Source organism: Setaria viridis, chromosome 9 (assembly GCF_005286985.2).
Source record: "Setaria viridis chromosome 9, Setaria_viridis_v4.0, whole genome shotgun sequence".
NCBI lineage: Eukaryota > Viridiplantae > Streptophyta > Magnoliopsida > Poales > Poaceae > Setaria > Setaria viridis.
In genome coordinates, this window is record NC_048271.2 from 45325080 (window position 1) to 45349867 (window position 24788).

Sequence of the window (24788 nt, forward strand, 5' to 3'; positions counted from 1 at the left end):
ACCGCCACCTCTCCTGGTAGCACGCTGCCCCGAGAGGCGGCACAAATGGATGCGCTCACGTGCTCCGAGAGGAGCATGGCTGCTCCGTCAATCTGTCCGCGGACCGGGAACGAGATGGCAGCCAGGTTGCTCGACTAAATGCCGTGCATAGAAGGCGCTGCCGAGCGGTGACTGCCCAAACGAGGACTTGAGATGAGGGTGCCTGCTTCTAGCGCCACACCATGCGCACGGCCTCCCATAGTTCCATGCATGCTCGCCTCCACTTCTGTTCCATCTATCCGAGCTCTGCCGTCTTGAGGAGGGCGTTCGAGCGTACGCAGGCAAACTGCTCGACTAAATGCCACTGCTGGTTGCGGCAGCATGCTAAGGACGTCTAAGGGTAAACTGAAGCTCCTCCTCCTGATTCCTGAAGGATCTCGGTGCTCCTGCTTCAAGTGGCGTATCCTCAGCAACTCCGATTATCTAAGAAAGTGCCATGGTGGCGGGTCCTCTCAAGGCAGAACATTAGCGTCAGTGCTTGACTGCTTGTCTTATCAGATGTGCGCATCTTCTTAATATCCAACACAAAAAAAGGAAGATAGTTGCCATACATATGCCATATATATAATGTTAGGTTGGTAACGAATTACAGCTTATTCAAACAACGATCAGTACTACAGTTCCCACTGTTCTGTTTTGTATTATCTTGTTTTCCATGTAGTTAGTCAACAGCTGTGATTCCCCATCACCAAAGGACCATCTGAATATGCCGAGCTTGTGTCCATTGGTTTCAGAATTTGTAAGCTTGTATGGGTTGCTTTCTTACTTAATGAGCATGGTGCTTCAGATATTACATTAGAGCCTTCAGAAATCAAACATTAGTAGCTGATATCGGAAAGTTATGCTTTTATTGTAATTGTCGTAAGCTACAATACAGTCAGGCTGCGAGGTTGAGATACGTACTACATAACCAATCTGTGAGGACTGAGGAAGTGCACATCTGCATAGAGTATTTACGATCACGCAAATATTGCTAATGTGACTCGAGGAAACGAGGGTCACTCTCAAACCAACACTACGCGCCATGTTTCTAGTAAAGAATCGGGGCGCCTAAGCATGTGTTTTGAGCAGCATTTTTGCTTCAGAATATTGGTTAGTTGGAGAGCAGTGCTGGTTTATTCCTCTCGCTGATCCTTCCTATCACCATCATGGCTCGGCTTTGCTCAGCGATAGACCAAAAGTAAAGCGCATTAAGAAATTGTATGTAGAGTTCAAGCCTTGGAAACAATAGACCAAAGGTTGGGAAAGTAGTATAGATTAGCTGCTAGGGTGGCCTCCCGAATATCAAAGGGACAATTTGACCATCTCAAGTCACATCAGCCACCTGTTTTTTTTTCAATTATATTATGGTGCAGTTTTTAGCTTACAAATATTGAAGTGTTTCTTTAGGGGCCGATTAGGTAGATCTCAAGAAGGATTTGCAGCCGACAGGGCCCAGATTTGGTGGCCTCTAATCACCTTAGCTTAGAACTGACTCTACTCTCCACCCTTTTCCCCTGGAGTTTTTCACCACAAACCATCCCAAGAACCTGGATGCCTCTTCAGAAATGGGCATGATCCCAATGAACATAGCTCTGGTCAAATTTCTCAGAAATTCCGCACGAGTCAAAACGACTTGTCTGAAATTTTCTGCAGAAATCCCAGCCATGACCTGCACAGCCGGCACGGCAGCGGATCCAAAACGCTTGGATCCGCCGCCATGGAAACCAAACCCCGCAATTGCTGTCCAGCGAGCGAGCCGTCCCCATCGTCATCCCCATCGCCATCTCCATCTCCATCTCCATCCCCATCCCCATCCCCATCCCTTCCGTGATATGGTAGGGGCGCGCCCCCGTCCCCGCCCCCAGCACCCGGCAGCGAGCATGTGAGGAGGGCTCACAGGTCACGCCAGCTTCACAACACAAGCTGAGGATAAGATGGGTCCATGGACGATGACAGGTGCCACCAAGAGAGCAATAAAGGGAGATGGAGCTCTTGCGATCAAAGAAAGGACCATCCGGTTTCTTGTGCGAGCATCAAAACACTCGAAAGGGCTTGGACGGCCTAACTTTCCTTAGGGTTGCCACTTCGCGTTGACCGGCTTTGGGAAAAGCAAAGGATGAACAACATCAAAATCATGCTTTTCTAAGCACCTTGATGTGAAAGAAAGACATTGGTGCTAATCTTTTTCTTTGACAGAGTGGTAACTGAAGCAACAGATGATGCTGGATATTTCAGTGTGCAAATTCATCGTTTGGTCCAATAAAACGAGGAAAAAGATCTAATGGATCGGCAATGTTTGGATGTATCAACATCAATCTCGTGTGGAATTCAGGTGAAATTCCGGCCTAACATGACAGAAACAAAAGTATCTGTCTGTGTTTACCGTCTTGCTAGAAATTCAAGGCATGACAGATACAGGACCGGAAAATTTTGCACATGTTAGGTTGGAGTTTTTTCACAATTCCATACCGACATGTGGATGCCCGAAACCTGGATGAAATATGTAAATCGAACCGTTCAGGACTTCAAGTCATCTTGTTTTAGTGAAGACCAGCAGTGAGGATGCACCTCAGGAACGACAGCAGAGGTCTTCAGCAGATTCACTCAAGAAACACTTGATTCAGACACCAGATAACAGGTACAACATCACATACACAAACAAGCACAAACACTTTTAACAGCCAGACACATGAACAGCATTGAAGCTAACAAATTAAACTAGAAATAACATTAAGTTTCCATAAGAGGTTTATGGCTGGACGGACATACAAGTATAAACCAGTTCCAAGTTCCAGCCTTCTTGCAGCTACTGCAAAACCTATATGACAAAGACCTATAGACTTGACAACTTAGGAGACGCTCCCCCCATGGAAGCCAAGGAGCACCATGGAGAAATCCAAAGCTTATAGAGAGGTTTTTAAGCCCTACAACTTTATTCTTCAGTAGTACCAATTGGGGCCATCGTTCTTCTGCTGTGCCGCACCTGGGTAGTCGACGGTGCTAGACATGTTGAAACTAGAACCAAACCTGAACTCTGATGTGCCGCTGATGTCACCCATCTGGCTCACAAAGGGAGTGTCGTCACGGATGAAGAACTGCTGCTGCGGCTGCGGCTGCTGTTGCTGCTGCACCGGCGCCTGCTGTGGCTGCTGCATCATGCTATTGACATCATCGAACACACCGTTGCCCTGTCCAAAGAAACCATCATCCATCTGCATCCTCTGGGGCAGTGCATTAGGCCTCCCCTCCATGATGCTGACACTGTCGCTGCTCATGTTCTTGTTCGTCATGAAGTTGTTGTCGTACATGTTCATCAGCTCGGCGATGGACCTCTGGCCGTCCATAGGCAGGCTGAAATCTAGATTGTTCAGCGCCTGGTTAGGTTGATTGAAGCCCCCCTGGAAGGCTTGTGACTGTGGGGGCTGGGGTGGCGGCGGCTTGTTCTCAGTGCTCTGGGGGAGAGGATCGTTGTACTTGCAGGTGTACTGGTGGCTGTTGCGAGCGTTCCGATCAAGGAACCCGTAGCCGTAGTCGTTATGCGGGCACTGGACGTTGTTGCAGGTGTACACGCGGTTGTTCAGCATCAGCTCTGGCTCCGCAGAGCCGGGTGCGTTCCTCTTCTGGATGAACTCAACCTCAGCAGTCTCCTCCTTCATTGGCGTCGGCATGAGGAACTTGTCGCTCAGGATAGCCGCGCCCAGGTTGAAAGCGGTTGGGTCAGTGACCGCTGCCTTCTGGTTGCCGGCCTCATCGCCCTTGCACTCATCAACGATGTCCACGTCGTACTCGCTTGAGCTGGCGTTGAACGATATGGCGCTAGCGATGCCGCCGGTAGGTACCGGCGGGCGCGCGCCGGGGTGTAGCTTCAGGTACAGCTCCTCTTCCTGCTTGACGACCGACAGCCATGTGGAGATCTCCTTGGCGGTCATCTTGTCCTGGAGGCACTTGGACTGGCGGACTAGGCGGCGGATCTTCTCAATGTCCGGCGACATGTGCTTGATGACAGCGGTGAGCACGCTCACCTTCCAGGCCTTCTTGAGGTCATGGGGCTTCTTGTAGGGGGGCGGGCCCTGGTCCTTGGGGATGCCAAGCTCCGGCCACCACTCCTCGTCGCCGGTGGGCCACCACGGCGGCGGCACACCCTTCTCCAGCGGGTAGCGCCGCTGCGGGGGATCGCAGTGCTGCATCAGGGCCGAGAGCAGCGAGCCGAGCGTGGTGTCCTGCAGCTCCTGCAGGGAGTGCGGGCTGGCGGTGCCGGAGGTGAGCTCGTTCTCAGCGCCCGGGACGGCGTTGTCAGCCTGGTACTTGGCGATGGCTGCTGGGCCGTTCCGGTCAAACCGGACCTTCTCCTTCCACCAGGCACGGAGATTGTCGGAGGCGCCGCTCACAGGCTTGCCCTTCTCCGGGATGATCCCGTACACGAACCCCTGCGCTCGGCACACCTCCATCATCTTGAGCATGTACTTGAGGATGCCGTCCTGGGCGCGGGACATCTTCTTGCGCCGCGCCTGCTCCTGCGACTGCCTTGGCTTGGACGACCCATCCCCCACACCACTGCCTGCAGCCGCCTGGTCCTTGCCACGGCTCTGCTGCAGCTCCCTGAGCCGCTTCAGCTTCATGCGGTCGCGCCACATGCGGCGCTCCAGCTCCTCGATGTCATCGACGTCATCGTCGCTGTCGTCCTCCCCGGCATCCGGGAAGCTCTCCGGCGGCGGGTCCACGAGATCACCCTCACCCATCACGCACTGGTCGCCGGAGGACGTTTGCGGCATCAGCGACCCAAAGCCGAGGTTCTTGTCGCCGTTCTGCTGCAGGAGATCCACGAAATTGTGGACGCCGGGGAACACCATGCCCTGATCCATCATCAGCCCACCTCCCATCATCGTGACCTCAACAAACACGGCGGCACCCAAGCAAACTCACTCGCAGTCACAGGTAGGTAGACCACCTTCCTTGTACTGCTACTTGTAGTATTCGCCTGCACAGGAGCAGCAAGCAAGATGAACACGTCAACTGCTGATTGTTAAGAGGTGAATCACCGTGTTACTATCAGTAATTATGTGCCAAGAAGGTAAACATGTGCAACACGATTGCGTCAGTATAAAAAGGTAATTAATATGGCTGGGTGAAGCTTATCGTGGCATCTTAATTTGGTAATTACACGATTTGCAATAAGTAACTGCTATTAGTAGTATCACTTAACAGAGGGCTTCTTGCTTCGGCAGCATAGATCTACACAGCTAGGAGACAATCATGTGGCAGGAAAAAGCAAGCTTGCCTATTGAAGCAACAACCGGGAGGCCAAAGTTAGCAATCTAGCATGTGTTTGGTGAAACAGAATAGAGCCTTGATCTGATCAAAACAATACATGGACACTTCCCCGGCAATCCTTCTTCTGAAATCGATCCGGCTAAGACTAACAGGGACTAAAGATAGGATGATCCTTATTGTTTCCACATAAATGAACAGATTACACAGCATGAAAAAGAAATATAAGCAAAGAATTCAAGCATGAAAACATATGCCCATAAATAGGTCAACCAAATAACTACTTCTCATAAGGCGGTTCATAGGAAGAAGCATGTAAAGTTTCCATCTTTTTCCCCTTTCCATCACAAAGCATGTTGAAACGTACTATGAAGTAACGCTCTGATTGAATCACAAGGGGGAAAGAGAAAAGGATCAAAAAGCAGGGGAGGAAAGCTTTTCAGATAAAATAAGATAAATTATTTTTCATGAATCCATTTGTTTTTACCCAGCCAAGCAGGTATGGACAGTTGGGAACAAGAACATGTACCCATGTGCTTAACAAAGGGAATCAAGGTCATCCAGAAAAAGGAAATCAAGAAGCAAAATGAAACACAAAAATCATAAAATTTCCCACCTCCGAAAATTAATAAGCAGAAAAAAAATCTTTTTCCTGACGAGGAACAAAGCGTATCCATTATACCCGGCTGCTACACATTTCCTAGAACAAGCTCCTTTGACAAAGAACAGGTATTGAGATCCAAGCAAAACTCAAAAGAAAAATAATTCAACAGAGATGTGCGAAACTCAGGTTTCTGGACGGGAACCGCAACGTCATCCTAGGCAGCAGCCTTGGACCTCTACCATGGATTTAGCCGCGCCTTTTACGCACCAGGACAAAACATCAGGAACGAGAGGAAGGATCAAAGCAGAACTCAAACAGGAATTGGCCGCCGCAAGGAGCTCCTAAAAAAATCTAGAGAGAAAGATCCCGCAGAAACCAATCATAACCCTATCAGATAACCATCCCACCACCCTCCAACAGCAAAAACAGATATTGATCGAAAGGAGCAGGGAGAAGAAGATCAACGAAGAAGAACAGGGACCGGCCACATGAAGCATGAGCACACAAGAACAGGGAACAGAAAGGGAAAGAGCAGGTAGGAAGAGCTCACCTAGCACCCAGTTTATCTCGCACTTGCTGCTACTATCTTCTCTGCGGCTCCAGCTTTGCCATGACCTGGGAGGAGGAAAGAGGGAGGTGGGAGGGGAGGAGGAGCAAGAGGGAGGAGAAAGAAAGGGAAGGGGGCAGGGAGGCGGCACGAGTGGGGAGATAAGAACGGGGGCGAGGCCAAGGCCAAGGCCTCTGCCGCAAAGTTAATAGGCAAGTGGGTGGTGGTGCTTGCCCACAACAGCGACCGCGCCTCTTTTGTAATCCCCCTGTTAAAACTAATCATCCCTCCTCCCTCCCCTCCACTCACGAGCCGCCACCGCGAGTCTCTGGGACACAGCGCGGCGGTAAAAAAAAAGATCTTGCTGCTCTCCTTAATCACCCGCGTGACGGCGTTTTTACCGGGCAGCACGGGGTGAAAAGAGATTGGCTGGTGGTGGCGTGTCTGCCTGTGACACGCGGGCCCGGGTCGGTGGCCACCTCCCCCGGTGTGGCGGGGTCCGAGGAGGATCGGACAGCGCGTGGACGAGCAACCGGACAAAGGCGCTAACGAAGGAGAACGGAGGCTACCGGGGGACGGGAAGTTACCTCTTTGCCCTCCTGATCGCTGCAGCTCCCACATGCACCGTGGATCTTGCATCCAACGGATGCAAGTGCTCAGAGCACTAAAACGTTCCTCCCCTTCTCCCTCCTTGCCCGATCACGGAAGAGAGGGCAGGACGATCCAGCGGAGTAGAATTTATTTCACGCAACGTGGAGGTTGTGTGTAGATGTGTATGTGACAATATCAGTGAGCATGTTCATTTGTATTAACATATTTTCATGCATGAAACGTATGTGTTAACTTTATGTCTATACATAAATTTTACACTTTTCATCTATACGTAGAATCATAGATTATTGTTGTAACCCCTTAAAAAAATAGAATTAGTCTTGCAGAGGCTCCATATCTAGGCTCCATATCTAAGCTGAATGTCCTCTATTTCTATAGATTCGATTTTGAGTAATTGACCGTTTGTAACGGAGAATTTAATGTACTTATTTAATATGTACATCTAAATTTTGGCTATCTTACAATCACAACATTTATAGGGATTCAAAGAAACTTTTTCTCGTAACGTATCTAAAAAATAAACAAAAAAAATTGAATTTTATATGGTTTCCATCCCAGATACGCGTTGTTAATGCGATTGTAGAGAAAACACACAGGAGCACACTAGGAGGCCAAATGATGCCAAATAATGGGAAATGGAAGAGGGGAAGATTCAAGATCGCCATTGCTAAAGAAGACGCTCTGCTTCCAAGGATAAGATAGAGTTGCCACACTAGGAATGGCTTTGAACAAAGAAGGAAGCCACCCCTTCTGTTCTTTTGCCATCTATAAGTGACGATGAAAATTGCATCTCACGTTCATGCCGAATGGAAACAGCTGAAAAATATTCCCAAATTTATGCTAGACCTTGTCTGAATCCAGCAATGCACCACACTGCTTTCAGTGTCCGTGAAGGATCCCCCTGCGCGTTGAGTACCGGGGCCATAGCCCATTTGGGGGCAAAACGGTCAGGCAAGAGCCAGGGGAACGAAGCGGACCCTTTTTCATGAAATCCGGTTAAGTTTGACGGCCCTGAAATCCGTCGCCGCCGCCGCCGCCGCAGCGACGATCGATCCCTGGAGCAGCACGACCACGTGCTGCCTTATGGGCTGGGGCCACGTGTGCCGCTGCGTGGGCCCCACGCACCTTGGCCCCGTGCGGCCTTTACACGCACGCCCACCTCACACGCGTTGGACGCTACCCGCCCAGCTTTCGCGACCCACCACCCCAAGCTCAGGCTAACGCGTGGTAGTAACCAACCACTGACGACCACCAAAGAGTAGAAGCGGAATCACCGTCTTCCTTTTTACCAGGTCTATGAACGGGTCAACGCTCGCTGAATTCACTGGGTTCTACTACTACTATTAGAAACCCGACAGTTTCTTTGTCTTGATTAAATCCCAGCCATAATTGAGATGAATTTCGGTAGCATTTCCAAAAGCATTGGTATGATGGTAAACATGGGAAGCTGGGTGCCCGGTGGTCTAGATCAATCACTCCGGGTGGACAACCCTGCGCGTTAAATGCGATTAGACGGCAGTATCGTAGCGAAATCTGTCGCCACACAGCCTGCTCCGCCCGCTGCCAAATCTGAATTTTGGTGCCGCTTCAGTGTCAATCGAACGAGAAGTACGAAAGGATGCTCGGAAAAATGCTAAACACGTGCCAGCGAGGAGTGAGTATCAGCAAACAGCGAGCTCATCGGATTCCCAGTTTCCAGGCGACCGACGGAGCAAGTGTTGCTAGGAGTACTTTGCTAGCACTAGCAGCGGTAAAAGGTGATCGGTGGATTTCTGACGGTGCGATCCGGCAAAGAACAGGGTTAGTTGCACGCGACTCCCATCTGCTGCGAGTTTGCGACTTCTGCTTGGGGCAGTCGCGCGCGTCTGCCCGAGCGACACAAGTCATCAGGGCCACCGCTTTGGTTTGTGCTTTACAGATGTGCAGTGCAGTGTAGGAGGCCGATTCATGTTGGATGTTTATTGGTTGGTGCTGAACTGCAGATTAATCGGAAATGGTCCATGTAGGTTGTGATCCAAGTGACCAGGCAGTAGAGTCTGCTCCAGATCTCGCAATGCATTGTCTGCGTGTGTGCCGATTTTATTTTGACACGTGGTCTCTGGTATTTGTTGCTCTGACAGAAAAGCATCATGTACAAAAAGGGTCTAATATAAATTTGACGGAGCTGGAGCACCTACACGTGTACTAGGACTCGCGAGCGATGTACCAGTAGCACCACTTCAAATCGATTGTTTTGGTCCGGTAATGCCAGGTTTATTCCACAGATTAAAAGGTCGTTCATGTGGGCTTGCACATCTTGCAACCAATGGCCGCTCTCCGTCTGTCCTCGTCAAAGCGCTCGACCCGCCCGTGCCAGCCTTGCCCACGCCGCTTGTGGGGGAGCACACGAGCTGGGCCCGGCCGTGCCGCGGCGGACACCGATCCGGGCCGTACACGTACGCAGGCGAGCGGATGGCCACCGGGCCGCCCGCCGTGCGGTCCACTCCGCCCGGTGCATCCGGCCGCCGCGCACGTGCTCATCGTGCTCCCCTGCCGCTGGCCACATGTGTGGCTGTCCCGGTCGTCGCAGCCGGTCCCAGCAGCCTGCCCACCGCCGCTCGCGTTGGTGTGGTAAAAAGCTGCGGTACCAGCAGTACTAGGAACGGTTAAATTCCGTCGCAGGAACGAAAGGATATGATGCGAATGGCAGATTGGCAGTGACAGTGAACTCAAGTTGTTCGCCTTCTGTTCTGGGCGCTGGGCCTTGCTGGAAATGTTTTTCTTAGATTCCTTCAAGAGAAAAAGAAGTTTCTCCTCGAGACTTTGTGGCACTGTACGGCTGAGGTGTTACGAAGTACTAGCACTAAAATAAACGGGTTGACATTTGGGGATAAAACATTTGCCTCGTCAACGACGAACGGCAGCAGCAGTAGGGGAGTACACCATCACTAGTTAGCTACCCAGGACAGGCAGATGCGAAGAAATGAGAGGGTCAACTGCTACGGCGAGACACCGACAGGAACCCTCCCGAAGACGTGCGGCTAGCTAGCCAGCGAGAGCGCCATCTCGGCTTATACTTCATCGGTTTTATATTCATTCCAACTCTATTGAGAATCAAAACATCAAAACATCTTTGACCAAATTTATACAATAAAATATAAATGTTCATGACACCAAATAAATACCATTAATTTTTTTATTAAATATATTTTCATCGTATATCTATTGGGTGCCATAAATCCTTTTACCATCTCTATAATTTTAATAAAAAATAATTTAATTTTTAAAAAAGTTGAAATGATTTATAATTTAGAACGGAGGGAACGGAGGAAGTAACAAACAATTCCGCGGCATTATTAGCGTCCTTGCTTAGCTTAATGTAATGAGCTGAAGCAGACCCGTGCGTGATGCGTCGATGCCTCACTGGTGAAGCTATTTTTCTGAGAGATATCAGCGGGAGGGCAGGAGATATGATTCTGATGACTGTTTGACCCTGAACTGCGTGCTGTTCATCAGCAGCATGATTATGCTACAATTTTCTTTTTGGGGTCAAACCACACTGGTGGTACTCCGTACTCGTACGTGCGAAGATGAGAAGCTCCTGGGGAGAAAAAAAGGGCTACTGAAAAAATAGCAATTTCTGGAAGCAGAAACAACTGCAGTCAACCCGGTTTTGGCAGTGGCCTGCCCTAATAGTGTCATGATGCTACCGTGCTACGGAGTTGGACGCCGCGGCCGTGGACCCGGATGGCCGGATGGGCTCGGAGGAGCACACGTCTCTGCGCCCCGCCGATCTATGCCACCACCTCCCTCTGCCACTGCCTTATCTCTTTGGCTGTAGCCATGAATGTCTGGGGCGCCGGCAACCTGGTGCTGTACTGCTGGTAGACACCGAAGCTCCATGGAGGCGAGTTCGCTAGGGCAGAAAAAGACATCAGAAATCATCATCCGAAGTTATGCACCAGCCTACGGGAAGACCTACGCCGTGGAGCTATGCAGGTTCTGCTGCCGGATGAGGATGGATATCCTAGAAAAATCTGCCGGCTGAGAGAGTCCACTTGAATGGTCAAAGACAAGAGCACCACCATAGCTGATTGCTGAACACATCAACCTAGATTGTGGATAACAACTGTTCAGTGAACCCATGCTCTATGCTCAGACTTAAAGACTCTTATAGTACATAAATACTCAATATCTAAGCTAACTACTAGGTGCTACCATAAGTGGGTAGGCACAGATATTCCTGGTTTTCCAAAGATCTCAGTCGATGAGATAAATGCACTTGATTGCTAACCTCCTTTCTTTTTAATCTTGAGCATGGACGAATTATCTGCAGCTCTCCTCTTTCAACCAAAGGTAGCACGAAACTGCACTGCATCCAGAGCATGTGGCCCTGCTACTCAGTTGCATCCATGTTCTGTCTCATAATCTCATGCGTGCTCCGAAATCTACAGCTTCCCTCGGTCCCCGACTGACGGTGCCACCTGACCCAAAGTAGTGGCTGCAAATCTAAGCTGCTGGGCTCTCTTGCCCCGTCAGTTAGGTAAAGTCTCCTCGCCAATTTGATCGTTTGAGTCCAACTCACTCGTCTTTGTCTGCCTATATGCAGCGAGCTAGTAAACAAGTGGGTACAGCAAGGGGATAGCGCGATAGCAGTGTGGTCTCCAATCGCTTGCTTCAGTTTCAGGCAGAAGCTTTTCTAGGATCGATGAACCCCGAACAATTTGCTACTACTCCGTAGAAAGCAACGGTGTTACCGCGACAGCAAAATTTGTGGGATGCTCTAGAGTTTTATGGGATGCTATTGGTTTGAACTAAAATTCTTTTTGGGATGATGTACCCGGGTTCGGCAAAAGTTCTCGACGTTTCTCCAGGGTCCTGAGACTGTGAGGTCACAGCTTAACTTTTTGCGAGATACTCCATCTCTCGCATGTGAAGGGACAATAGTTTTATCAGGTGATCGCGACAGGAGGCATTTGTCAAATCTCAAGCAGCGCCAACAGATGAGATGATGCCAGGCGCACAACGGCACAAGGCACGGTTTGCATTGGCCCGGTGGTTCGTGAAAAAGTGTACCAGCGAGGTAAGACAGCCTACTAGAGTCCTAGAGTTTACTACCACCTTTCAGTCGCTGTCACAGTTTCACCACCACTACCGTCACGTGCGAAATAGATCCCTGTCAATTCATGGTCATGGTCCACAAAGTGGACGAGTTCTTGGCCAACGCTATGGGACTTGTGGTCTCACCAATGTAACAACTGATTTAACCGCCGTGGTGAAACAGTTGAGTGTTAAGCACACGCCGATAACTTGAGCTTGAAATCCACCCATTTCCTTGGTTTGGTGCCGGAAGGATCGGACACGCCGCGCGGCCGCAGCCCCACGCCCACGCACTCGCGGGGTGGTGGACCAGCAGCCTCGGCGCTTTCCCCCGGCCGTCGTCTCTGGTGGCCCTTTTCCACTGCTCCGCGATGCCGAGCTCTGGAAATTTTTGGTTGGTGTCGGCAGGAGCATAGTTCATCTCGCGTCACTTTCCATTTTCCCACAACTAGAATAACGTGGCATTTTCTTTTCTTTTGCTTTTCTCTAAGCAGCGAAACAAAATCGTTGTCAGAGAGTGGTCGTTGGTCCGGTTTGAGGCTCTGAACCGTTCGACGCAAAGATCAAACGGCTAATGCTTGCCAGTGAGGCGGCGCCTCCATTATTCACCACTGTGGGATCGGACAGAGGCACTAAACCACTTAGCGCAACGTAGTAGACTAGTAGCCTTTTTAAAGCCAAATCTCTCAAAATCTAGGCCCCAACGGCGTAGATCATCTAGTAAGAACGTTCACTATTGCTAACTGGAGACGTTAATTCTCAAAGGGACGTGTTCACAGAGAGGAAAATAGAGAATTTTTTTTTGAAAAATTAATGTCTATCTGAGTTGTAGTGTAATTGAATCGATATTACCAGGATAAAAAATGATATTACTGATGACTAGTACACTATTTATGTTGCTACTACGTGTGAATATTTCTTTCAGTAGTTTGTTACTTGAATGAATCTCATATGCTCCTTGTTCCTTTCACTTCATCGATAATGATTCTTTATGGGCAGATGTTTGTACGGACGCCATTCTGATTTCCTAGACCACCTAAGAAGTGAACACACCAAGGCCCTTGTTTAGTTCATCCCAACTCCCAACTTTGGCACTATGCAAAAAGAAGATTCCCCATCACATCAAACTTGCGGTACATGCATAGAGTACTAAATGTAGACGAAATTAAAAACTAATTGCACAATTTTGTTGTACTTTGCGAGACGAATCTTTTGAACCTAATTAGTCAATGTTTGGACAATAATTCACAAATACAAACGAAACGCTACAGTATGCTACAGTGCTGTAACAGTAATTTGGCACCTCCAAACTTTGGTAACTAAACAAGGCCCTAGGTAGAGCATAATCCTCTCCCTGGTTGGGTTTTCACGACTTCATGCTAAAGCACGTATCATTCTTTTTTAGAATATTAAAGCACGTGTAATGATACGCATGATTATAAACTACAAGCATCCAAAGAATATTGTAACACAATATGTATGTTGAATACTCCCTCCATCCCACAAATTGTAGATCGTTTTGGCATTTCTAAATTCATAGCTTTTGCAATGTATCTAGACATAATAAATATATAGGCCTAGAAATACCAAAAACAACATGCAATTTAGAATGGAGGGAGTAGTATAAAGTGATGGTGGAACACTGCAACGAGATTATCCTATAAACAAATAAAGGTGAACCTAGGCGTTCTTCTTTTCCCTACTCTATAGATCTAGCTTGTTGTTTCCTCTCATATTATGAATGTTATAGTTGTAAACACGTGTTTCCTCATCTTCTAGACTTGATTGGTTAAACAAAAAAGGACACACATAGGAAGTCAACTAGAAACTTTGCTAGCTGGGCAGTATTGACTAAGGACAGTGATGATTGGGACATGGTACCATTATTATTTTCAAGTCTACTTGTGCTCCTATAAGTTCTGTTCCAACCCATTTCAAGTTATTTGTTAAATAATCTATTTCAAATTGAGGCGTTCCGTCTCCAATCCTTTTTAGCCTGGTCCTCATGCCAACAAGCTAAGGGAGCGAGACAAGTAAGGGCATAACCGTGTTTGCGCCATGCCTTGGGCTCTTGTGTAGCTTCTTGATCCACCTAAAGGATCACCTTGCCCTTTTCGCAAACAACAACGGAAGATTTTGCCGAGGTGAACCATTGGGGTTCCTGAAAGGCCATCGCCCATTTACTCGCGGACCAATATCCCTTGGTTTACAAGAAGGCTGCCTCTGCTTGCCTGCCAGCTTGAAGATGAGTGTTGCTTCCTCTCTCCCGGTAATCAGGGGGAATCTTCTTCCTCGGCGCATCGCCCCAAGCCCCCAAGGGAACTCCCTTGGATTGCTATCCACTGCTCCTAGATAAAAATTCACATGCCGCTTGCCGCGATCCTGCCCAAAGGGAACGGAGCAGGCCAAGTGTGCAGGTTCTCTGAACAACTGCCAGGGCGGTCGCACGCTGCACGGAGCGGCAAGGTGAAGCCGCGCCGGCCGGCGGTTGCCAATGGATGGCCAATTGCCCGATTGGCGTTGGCATCCGCGCTGCTCCCCGCGGATCGGGCAGCCGCTGCATCGGAGGCCCGTTCCGTAGCGTGGACTCCCAGAGGGGGGATCTCAGCGGTTTAAAATTTGTAGAACTCGGCCCTCGCGCATGGGGATTCCGGTTTGCTGTCTGAATCGTGTTCCGTGGCTCGTCTACGTTCGGTGCTCGGATGAGCCTTCGGTTTGTGGGGGTGTTGCGGGTGATCTAGTGGAGATCCCGTGTCCCCCGCCGTGCGTCTTTGCTGATTGGCTGATGGCTCGATCGATGGAGCTTGTTTGTGAGTGGCAGTTTTGGTCGGTTCATGCACGCATGCGACAATGCGCGATTGCAAGATCTTTTTTTTAAAAGAAAAGAAAAGAGGGACAAAGAAATGACACTCTGTACTGTATTTGTTACTCCGAGAAAAAGCATCATTTGCTGTACTACACTCCTAAGAAAAATGGTTTGTACATCTGCGCTGCAACAGTGCAACTCGGGAGCAATGTAGAACCTGAAGAAATGGCGTCTTCTGACTGAGAATTATTCACACAAGTAATATCAATCAGTTTTTAGGGAATCACGCTTCCACAGATAAAAGGGACCATCGTGGCTGCCCTAAGGTCTGTTTGTTAGATGTTACCATGTGCACTTGCAGATCGTAGCGAATGAGCGTCCTCCATCTGGGCTCGTGAAATGGAGTACCCGTGGGCCGTGCCAAGTGCCAACCTGTCCGGCACGACCGCGACGTGGAATTACGGACACCGATCCGGGCCCTAGAGCAGGTACGGGGAAGGGTGCGCTCCGGCACGTGCTCATCGTGCTCCCTGGAGAGAGCCATGTGTGGCTGTCTCGACCGCAGCGCCAACTGGCCTGGTCCACGGTGAAAATCTGCGAGTACTCAAGCTAGCTTGTAGCCCCGCGGCAGGATTTTCACACGAAACTGGGCAAGTTATACGGCCTGTTCGCTTCAGCTTATTCAGCTGGCTTATCAGCCACTAAACAGTATTTTCCTCTCACAACAAATCAGCCGTTTCAGCTTTTCAGCCGGCTTATAAGCTGAAGCGAACAGGCCCATAGATGCAAGCACGGTAGTACAATTCTACGAACTGATTCCGTTGTGGCACCTGATAACTCACACAACAAGTTATATTCCCTCCATCCTAAATTACAATTTATTTTAATTTTTCTAAATACATAGTCAAAATGAATAGTATTTTAGGGCGGAGGGAGTATTCCTGAAAAACATTCTAGATAAATTTTAACACGATGTAGACTTCGTGTAGTGTATGCGTTCTTCAAGCCTAGGTTCCTCAAGGCTGACGAGACAGCATCTTTGTAGCTTCCATGCATCATCTTGACCTTTCTAATGAACTTGTCTACACCATGTAGGATAGTCCTGCAATGGACATACCAAGTGTCAAGATGTCAAAATTATACTATTAGTACACTGGAAATGGCTGTAAACTGCAGATGACGGACTGACTGATTCTGCATACATTATTATGTAAAGGATTAGAATTTCCATGGGTTATAAATGGTTAGGTCTGCGTACCAATTTAAAGAGTGCATTCCTAGACAATCTTGGGGTTTGTCACCAAGTAGCAATCTAAACTAAGAATTATGATATAAATCCCCGGAGGAATGATTGAACAATGGACAGCGTAAAAGTGATTGCCATTCAGCGTCCATGAGGTTTTGATCAATTGAATGATAGAACAAGAGACTCAACGTCCATGAGGTTTGATCTAAGAATGCTTTAATAGTATACAGATCCACAATATGGAATTTCTAGTACGTTGTGAGCATCAGGGGTAGTCAACGATCACATTCCGCGTCCACATCACCACATGTACTTCCCTGAGAATTAATATCCACTATACCAGAATTTCACAAAGTTATAAATGTCACGACATTGAGGCATAGTTTCACCCACTACAAGGAAAGACATGTATTGGAAATAAAACTCGATTTGCAATTCATTTCTTTCTTCCGAAAGTTGAAGGCAATCAAATCGGCAAAGGAATCTTAAGGTTGCAAAACCTATAATGCAATCACGGATATTAATCAAACAGCGTTGTACACGCAAAAAGGAGAACTTCACTGCTCTGAGCTAGTGCATTTCATTACTCAGGTGAAACAACTATCACGGAACATGCAGTAAATCGAGGACAAGAGCAACTCTGAATCTGAATGCTATTTGATGGCTGATGGGGAATAATGAAACCACCAAACAAATATTACCTACCTTTAAATTAATTTAATCTAACATAAACCATTTAGCTTTATCTCCGCCAATAAACCAGAAAAATGGCTATGGGAGGTCCAAGCACTAATGAAAGCTGGTTCAGATAAAACATGAAAAGGATTATATAGTGCAATAACATAACACATGAGACCAGTACCCCAAATAGCCGGGATGAAAGGATGCGGTCCATGGAGGGCAAACCGCCCATGCCAAGTCTAAAAGTTTAAACTCTGGAAACCAAACCGAATTACATCTTTTGTAACTCAAAGAAATTAAATGATACTTCATGAAGCCCATCATGTAAGCAACGTATCAAACAAAATAGGCACTACTGCAGATCTTTTTGAAAATATATTTTTGAATAAAGGTAGTCAAAATTAAAGAAGTTTGACTTAGCACAGCTAAAGTAATCAGTAAGTTGGAACGAATGGAGTACAACATATGGTAAGAAAAGATCTAGCTACCAACTACTAATTACAAATGTCACCTCAGAAGAGAACGGGAAACGCTCGCTCTTGCATATACGCAAACCAATAAGTGCCTCAAGACCACTCCCGTCCTGTCCACGCCAGTAGGTTTACACTTTGGTTCCTTCGAGCAGGCAGATTGTAAATACCAAATTGAGCATATGAATGGCATGCAAAATATGGAAGCGAGCAAACTCAATTGCCTAGCAGTGGTATCATAGCCGGATTTGCCAAGTACGACTAGATTTCAGGATCCTCATATTCATTTTCTACTTTAACCAGCCTTCCACGTACCCATCTCATCTTATACTTTTCCTCAGATGAAGGTGTGTCTTCTTCCAGTGTCCCCGGAGGACAATCTTCTCTTGTTTCGGCATTTTCTGCAGACCTGGGAGCATCTTCTCCCAGTGTCCCTGGATGATCTGTTGATTCAGCTGCAATGCAATCATGATTTGCCATATCATTGACCATTGATTGCCTAACTTGAAAATCTATTATTCCAAAATCTCCATTCACACCTTTAATCTTTGATGAAGCTGAAGGAAGAAGAAAAGCTCTTTCCATGGAATTCTCTATCCTTTGATAAAGTTGTTTTATTCCGGTGAATGCAGATTCATCGAAATGGAAACCGATGCCATTAACATTGGTTGGCGGAAATTTTATCCCATTTACAGGTTTATTCTCTTGCTCCAACACATTGCTTTCATTCTGTGTCTCCAGTCTGTGGTCGTAGTCCAATAAAGCTGAGTCCTCTGACGTATCATCAGAAGCATTTTCTGGAGGCCCTTCAAGATCAACACATTCAAGTGATACTCTTGCCTCTGTAACAAGCTTTCTAGCTTCTATAAGTGATGCTTGAGCAAAAGGGCTCATCGCTGCAGCAGTTTCCAGAGCATCAGCAGCCTTTTCTGCTTCTGCAATCAGTGACCTTGCAGTAAAGAATTTATGCAGCAGTTATTTTTCAGGAAACAGAGAAAATGAAACAGACAAGAATGAAATGGCATATTGTAATATTTCCCACGAAGCAGCACTCAGTAGGTTTTCAAGAACAACTAAAGGAACATGTACAGGCGCGTAACGATGAATTAAAGCTACAAGCTCTTTTTTGCTACCAAAACTAATAAGAGCACGTCTCGCATTTCCATTTTGAAATAAAGAGGCATACCTGGCCCTTTTAATAGCTTCTTTCTTTTCTATTTCCAGTGCTGCCCTTTGAGCTCGAATCTTTGATAACATCTCCAATTTTTCACCTGCCATCGGATCTTTGTAGGGAGTTGCACTTTTCTTTCTCTTAACAGTTGCCCCTTTTCCGAGAGAATCCTCTAAGATTACAGCTCTGGCTTGCAAATATTTCTTTTTTGTAGTCTCTCTCTTTACACCTGGTTCTTCAGCAGGTCTTGGTTTTCTTGGTGTTTTAGTGCCAGTAGATGATCCATGGTAGCTAGCAATTCCACTACAAACACGTTCACGATATTCCTAGAGGGAGAGAGCACTCAAAAGTTAAGCGATATCTCAAATGTTCATGCCAATGAAAATAGTCATCAAACTTCTATTGCTGATGCATGTGGAATGAGAAATAAAGAGGTCCATATGGCATCAAAATCATTTTTAAAGGAAATATATGAAAATGCATTTTAGGGCTCTTACTTGATCCAACCACTTTGCAGCAATGGCTTCTGCAATTTTTCTCCTCTGCTCAGGAGTTTTTGGTGCTCGTCTGTTACCTCCTCTTGGCCTCGGCATTGATCTCCTTTTCTGGTGATTCTCCAACCACTCTTGCCGCATTTGCTCAGTGATGATTTTATATGAATTCCATTGGAGGCCAACTCCACCAGCAAAGCCCTTTCTAGCCGCATCAGCTACCATGTCCCTCCACTCCACAAAGCAGCCATCCTGCACCATTAATCTCTGTAGACGCAAACTCCAACCTCGCCTCACTCCCGCTGATATCTTTACTCGTGTCTCCTCACTGTATCAAGTACAAGCACCAATAACTAGGGATGCACCCACCAGTACGTTTGATGAGAACAAGTTTTAGAAAAATGGTCAAACAAGTTTTAGAACATTTTATTACAATTGTAAAGCTCTAACATTGCATGACTTAAGAGATCATGCACTCTTCTTTAATAAGGAGTTGGGGCTCTGGGAACTGGCTGGGGCTATGAAGCTTCAGGGGTTAGGGCGTGGTCGTAGTGTTGGGCTAACTTAATTGGCCTAGGTTGGGTTGTTTCTTTTTTTATTTAGGTGATTATTTTCTTTGCTTGCTCTGCAATCTCGCTATTCTCCTAGGTGAGCTAGAGTGATCGCTTGTAAGGGACCAGGTTTCTTTCTATCTTCTCTCTTTAATATAAAAATACACAGTTCTCCTGCGTGTTTGAGGGGAAAAAAGGGACCATGCACATAAGTTGGTAATTGCCAATAGAATTTAACTCATCTACAACTGAACTGATGTTGAACAAAGTTAAATTGCAGAGCAGTGTAATCAAAAGTCAAACTGGAGACAGAAAATGAGGACAGTTTAGCTTGAAAATCATGTATTGATCATTGAATTCTAGCTCACCTACTCCTCAAATGAAAAAACAAATTTCTTGAGAAATATAGAACTGGTGAGAATGTAACCATTTCGATCACATGACTAATTGTTCACCCTAGCATTGCCATATTTGTACTTTTCCTAACTTCCCATGAAAGGAACAACATAGTTGAAATGTTCCCAAGATTCATATGGAATTCAAACACTTAGTAAACTAAAGACCATATTAGATTAGGCCAAGAGGTTCTTATTAGGAAAAAAGTGATACCTCATAATTTTGAGATTAAACACAGACAGTAGTGCATTCATTTCATTTTATACTAAATAAACAGATTAGTAAATTGCGAAGTACCTCTGTGCATGTCCCAGATTCATCAGCTTTTTCTTAACCTGCAGAATATGGTTAACAAATCCATGGATGTAATCACTCATGTTACCCAAAAAAAAATTAAACTAGAGAAATGATATGCAATTATATCTTCTTGCAGAATTCAAACACTAAATATCTGGACAACTTTACAAATTAACTCTGCAAATAAGACGAACAATTAAAAAATGATGAGGAAACAGGTCAATTCTTTGGTTTGTGGATTTTTCTATGAAGAGCGCCATATGTTATTTGTAAAAAGCATGCCAGTTAATTTGTGCTAGCTCTGTGTAGAAAGAAAAAGACCATCCTAGTTAAAGAGGTCCTAACAGTTAATGGCATAAAAAAGTCACACAAGTTAAAATTGACGTTTCGGAGTCAACATGGAAATAAATACAAGTACTTTACTAAAATAAATTCAAAACAAAAATGCACCATAGTTAGGAAGAATGCACTGTAGACTGGTACAAAATAACAATTTATAGAGATACATATTCATTTATACAGTTATATGAATGTACCAAATTTGCAAAAGGAGACATATACAAACTCATCTTTATATAGATGGGATGACTTGACCTTTAAGAAACCTATCCCTAGAATAAGGGAATAGATGACAGACACCTCAATCTGATCATGGGACCAGCATTAGCAGTAACACGGGGTGCTATTTACGTTAACAGTATGCATGAACAGAGCACCAGGCATAGGGATATTCATCGCATGGGCCCTAATGGACTATGTAAGAAACATGCCCCCATTAGGCCATTAATTGTGATTTTGGTGATTCAGTAACAACACGGTCATTGGAACTAATGGTTTGTCAATCACGTGCTTTGTAGGCACTTTTAGGTCCCAAAGATGGAATACAAATCATAGCAAGATCCAAATCATGTGATGGAGCCATGGTAAAAAGGACTTGAATTATTCTATGGAATCCAAGTCATGGCATCCAAATGGCGGTATTCAACTCAAGAAAATGTACATCACAGGAATATCTGCTAGGGCATCAGGGCTTTGCATCGGATGAATTGGTACAAAGCATGGAAACCCTAGTGCACCCGAACATCCGATAACCATTGGAGGAAGTGTCAAATAAAGGAACAGTGCCACTGCAGAAGAAGTTCAAGCACTGGAAGATCCAACGGGGCCTGTTTTGTGAGCGTCGGATGAATGGGATTGAGCAGCGTTTGAAGAGAAGAAAAGAAGAGGAAACGGAGGTCCTGACAGTATAAAAATGTGAGGATCATAATTTTTTCTTTAGAAAATGGAATTGTCTCCGGCCTCTGCGACCACACACAGCCAAGTTCTTACAACAAATTCAGCTTAACAGCTGATCACTGAAATGAAAATAAAAGTTCACTTATCTTAAGGGAAAAGATCATAAGCAAAGTCTATTATACCAGATCACTGAGGATCATTAGCTTAACAGCTGATCACTGAGGATCATAGTTTACACCGGATAAACGTGCACAGACGGTTCAAGATGATTTGAAGAAATCTCTTAAGCACCGGACGATCCAACGCAGCAAAGCATAAAGCGTGGAAGTAATTTACGGGAGGGGGTCGAATGGCTACTTGGTGAAAAAAGGAGCACCAGATGATCTGATGCCACCCTAATGTAACCATTGGATCATTCGGTGGCTATTGGATTTTACTAGTCGTTGGAGCAAAGGCTCCATTAGTTGTTCCCCCCCCCCCCCCCCCCCCCCGCGCCTACTCAACATTTGGAGTTGTTGGAGTGTGTAGGAGTCCATTGGGTATCAAGACACATCAAGGACATATCCAAAAGCCACCAAAGACCTTGACCCGGGGACCTCACCTTGGTGTCCGGGAGCATATGCTTGGTGAAGCTCCAACATGGACTAGGGGTGGCATTTGCCCACCAATACCACGGCATAAATCATCGTGCTGAGTTCACATATTCTCTAACCCACTCCTTTATGTTTCCACATTTCATACTTGCAACTTGAGTAGTATTTGCTAGGGTTGGCTCTAGGTTGCAAAACTCTTAGGTTTGGGTGCAAACACTAGAAGAACATGATCTAGCTTATGTTTTGTGCAAAATAGTGGAAGCCATAGGATAAGGTTCTTAAGTTGCCTAATTCGCCCCCTCCCCCTCTTAGTCTATACGAGCATGGATTCCTTTCAGACTAGACATGATGCATTGCGATTCTAGGCTCCCATTTACTTCACCCACTATATTGTCAAATGACATGGCCCCGTAAATTTCACCATCAGGTCACTGAAACAACCACCATTGTTGGGATGTCACCAAGCCAAACCTGAATCAGAACCACAGCTTGGCCACCATATGCCACCTCCTACCACTCAAAAAGTTTAATGTTTGTTGAACACAAAATCAAACATATGTTAATCTTAATCCTATGTGCATGTAAACATTACTCTTTAATTTTTGAAAGGTTCGATCTTAATCAGTCACCCACCTAGCACAGTTACAAGGCCCAGGCTGACAACATACAGTGTCAGGTAGAGACATCATTTGCTAATAAGAGGATTGGCAGGCTTCATAGAACCTATTAAGGAGGGTAAATTTGTTTGATTGTTTATTTATAACCTTAAGGTTATGAATCAGTGAGCTCAAATGCACAGCTAACAATAAGTAATCAGCATGACAAAATAGTAAGTACAGCAGACCACATGCATAATAACAATAATTCTTACATGACTTCACCTTGGGGTCCTGCATCGCAATCCTGGTTCTCTCCCGAATCCGCTGCAGCGTCTCTGCACATGGAATTCAATTAAATAAGGCACAACCTTTTCACGAAGTGTAATAAGCCATTACTTAACTTAGCAGCCTCTGTATTTTATTTTATTTGGCTCCTACTCTAATCCAATGTACTACGGCCTCAGTTATGAATTTACACTGCATTTCTTCCAGCTAACCTAAGACACCTTGGAAAATCCATCCATTATACCCGTTGAGAGACATGTTAGTAACACATGGTTGCAACGATATTCAGACAACATTTTCGAAACAACTTAAGCACAGGAAAACTAGATACTACTGTACAAGTATACCTGGGCTGTGCTTCCTTCCCTTGTTCCACGGCGTGTTACCCTTGTTCGCCTGTGATATTCGCATCCGCCTGAGCCTCTCCCTCTCGTCCACGTCCTCCTGCTGCTCCTCCGTCAGGAGCTCGATCCCCACCGCATCCGCGCCGCCGTCCAGCGCCAGCGCCAGCGCCGGGCCCGCGTCCGCGACCACTCGGACCGCGCCGTTGCAGGGGCGTCGCGTAGGGACGAGGCGCAGGAGCCGCGGCCGCGATGAATCGGTGGAGCGCGGCCACGGGGGCATCTGCTGGAGCCGTGGCCCGGAGAAGATCCAGTAGCCGCCCTGCAGCTGCGGCGCCATCGGACGAGTGGCGGAGTAGAGGGATCCCTACGGCGAGCCGAGAGCCCGCGTGGATTGCGCGCGGCCGGGGCGGAGGGAAACGGAAGGAGGCGAGGAGGCGACAGGTTTTTGGCTCCCGGAGCAAGATGGGAGCGGTGGAAACGAGGGAGGACGATGAGTGTGTGGGGCGCAGGAGGACCGTGGCGGGGATAAGACGCGCCGCAAGATGGGCGATAAACTTTCCTTCACCCTCGTGGGCAAACACAGCAATTTTCGGTGCTGGCCATGGATTACGTCAACGTAAGCATGGAGCACGAGCTAATCATCTTCTCATCAGAAGATTTGTCAGGGACTGAGAAGCGGATATCCTATTAGGGCCCTGGTTTCTTGTGCTTCCTCGATTCCAAATTACTATTCGTTTTAATTTTTTTACATACATCATATGTTATATATCTAGATATAAATATATACGTAAAGTGTATATAAAATTATGTACGTAGAAAAATCAAAATAAATAATAATTCAGACACGCCAATCTCGTAAGAGAAAATCGGATGATGTGGGTCCATTTCGAGCAAGGCATACTGATTTCTGATCTCGACCCACCTTTAGTATATCCCATTTCCTCCGGTTGGGAAACTCGAGCTGGATCTGTATGGCCAGCTTTTCTTCGAAGATGTTTTGAGACGTGAGCTTCCGTAAGGGGCTGATCAAGTTCTTAGGTTGAAAATCACGTGACACGGACGGATGGGACTCCTCACGTGACTTGGAGGTTGATCAAGGTATACCAGCCAGCAAGAGCCCAACGGTCTCCGCCACCTCCCGACGACCCCCAGGCCATCGGAGGCGGAAGAGACCGCGGTCTCCGCCGGCGGCGACCGCACCAACTTTTTCCCCTCTCTCAGCTGTAGCTGGATCGAGAGGCTTCGAGAGAAGTTCTAGGGTGTGAAGTAATTTCGCTCACCGTGGTGCAAAATGGAAAGCCAGACTTCCCCGATTGCACATGAGGAAGCATAGAACGTAGAATGACGGGCCTTCATCATCATTTCAGGCCCTCATTTCCCCATCTCAGGCCCACTCGTGCCTTGTGCTCTTGGGCTCTGGGCCCATGCAGCCAAACGGTCCGACGGACGGCCTGCTTTAATTTTCTTCTCCCAGAACAAACAAACATGGTA

The 24788-nt window shown here is 46.8% G+C and overlaps 2 protein-coding genes across 2 annotated transcripts; both read right to left on the reverse strand.

Moving 5' to 3' along the window:
* Nucleotides 1-2620: 2620 nt before the first annotated feature.
* On the reverse strand, nt 2621-6643 carry LOC117837345 (protein ETHYLENE-INSENSITIVE 3-like 1a). The gene is made up of 2 exons (XM_034716954.2): nt 6444-6643; nt 2621-4999 (listed from the first exon to the last, which is right to left on the reverse strand). The coding sequence occupies exon 2, from the start codon at nt 4902-4904 to the stop codon at nt 2961-2963; it is 1944 nt and encodes a 647-aa protein (XP_034572845.1). The 5' UTR covers nt 4905-4999; nt 6444-6643; the 3' UTR covers nt 2621-2960.
* Nucleotides 6644-17265: 10622 nt separating this feature from the next.
* Nucleotides 17266-23835, reverse strand: LOC117839441 (uncharacterized). The gene is made up of 6 exons (XM_034719776.2): nt 23301-23835; nt 22951-23003; nt 20241-20278; nt 19003-19324; nt 18521-18831; nt 17266-18283 (listed from the first exon to the last, which is right to left on the reverse strand). The coding sequence occupies exons 1-6, from the start codon at nt 23632-23634 to the stop codon at nt 17596-17598; spliced, it is 1746 nt and encodes a 581-aa protein (XP_034575667.1). The 5' UTR covers nt 23635-23835; the 3' UTR covers nt 17266-17595.
* Nucleotides 23836-24788: the final 953 nt, after the last annotated feature.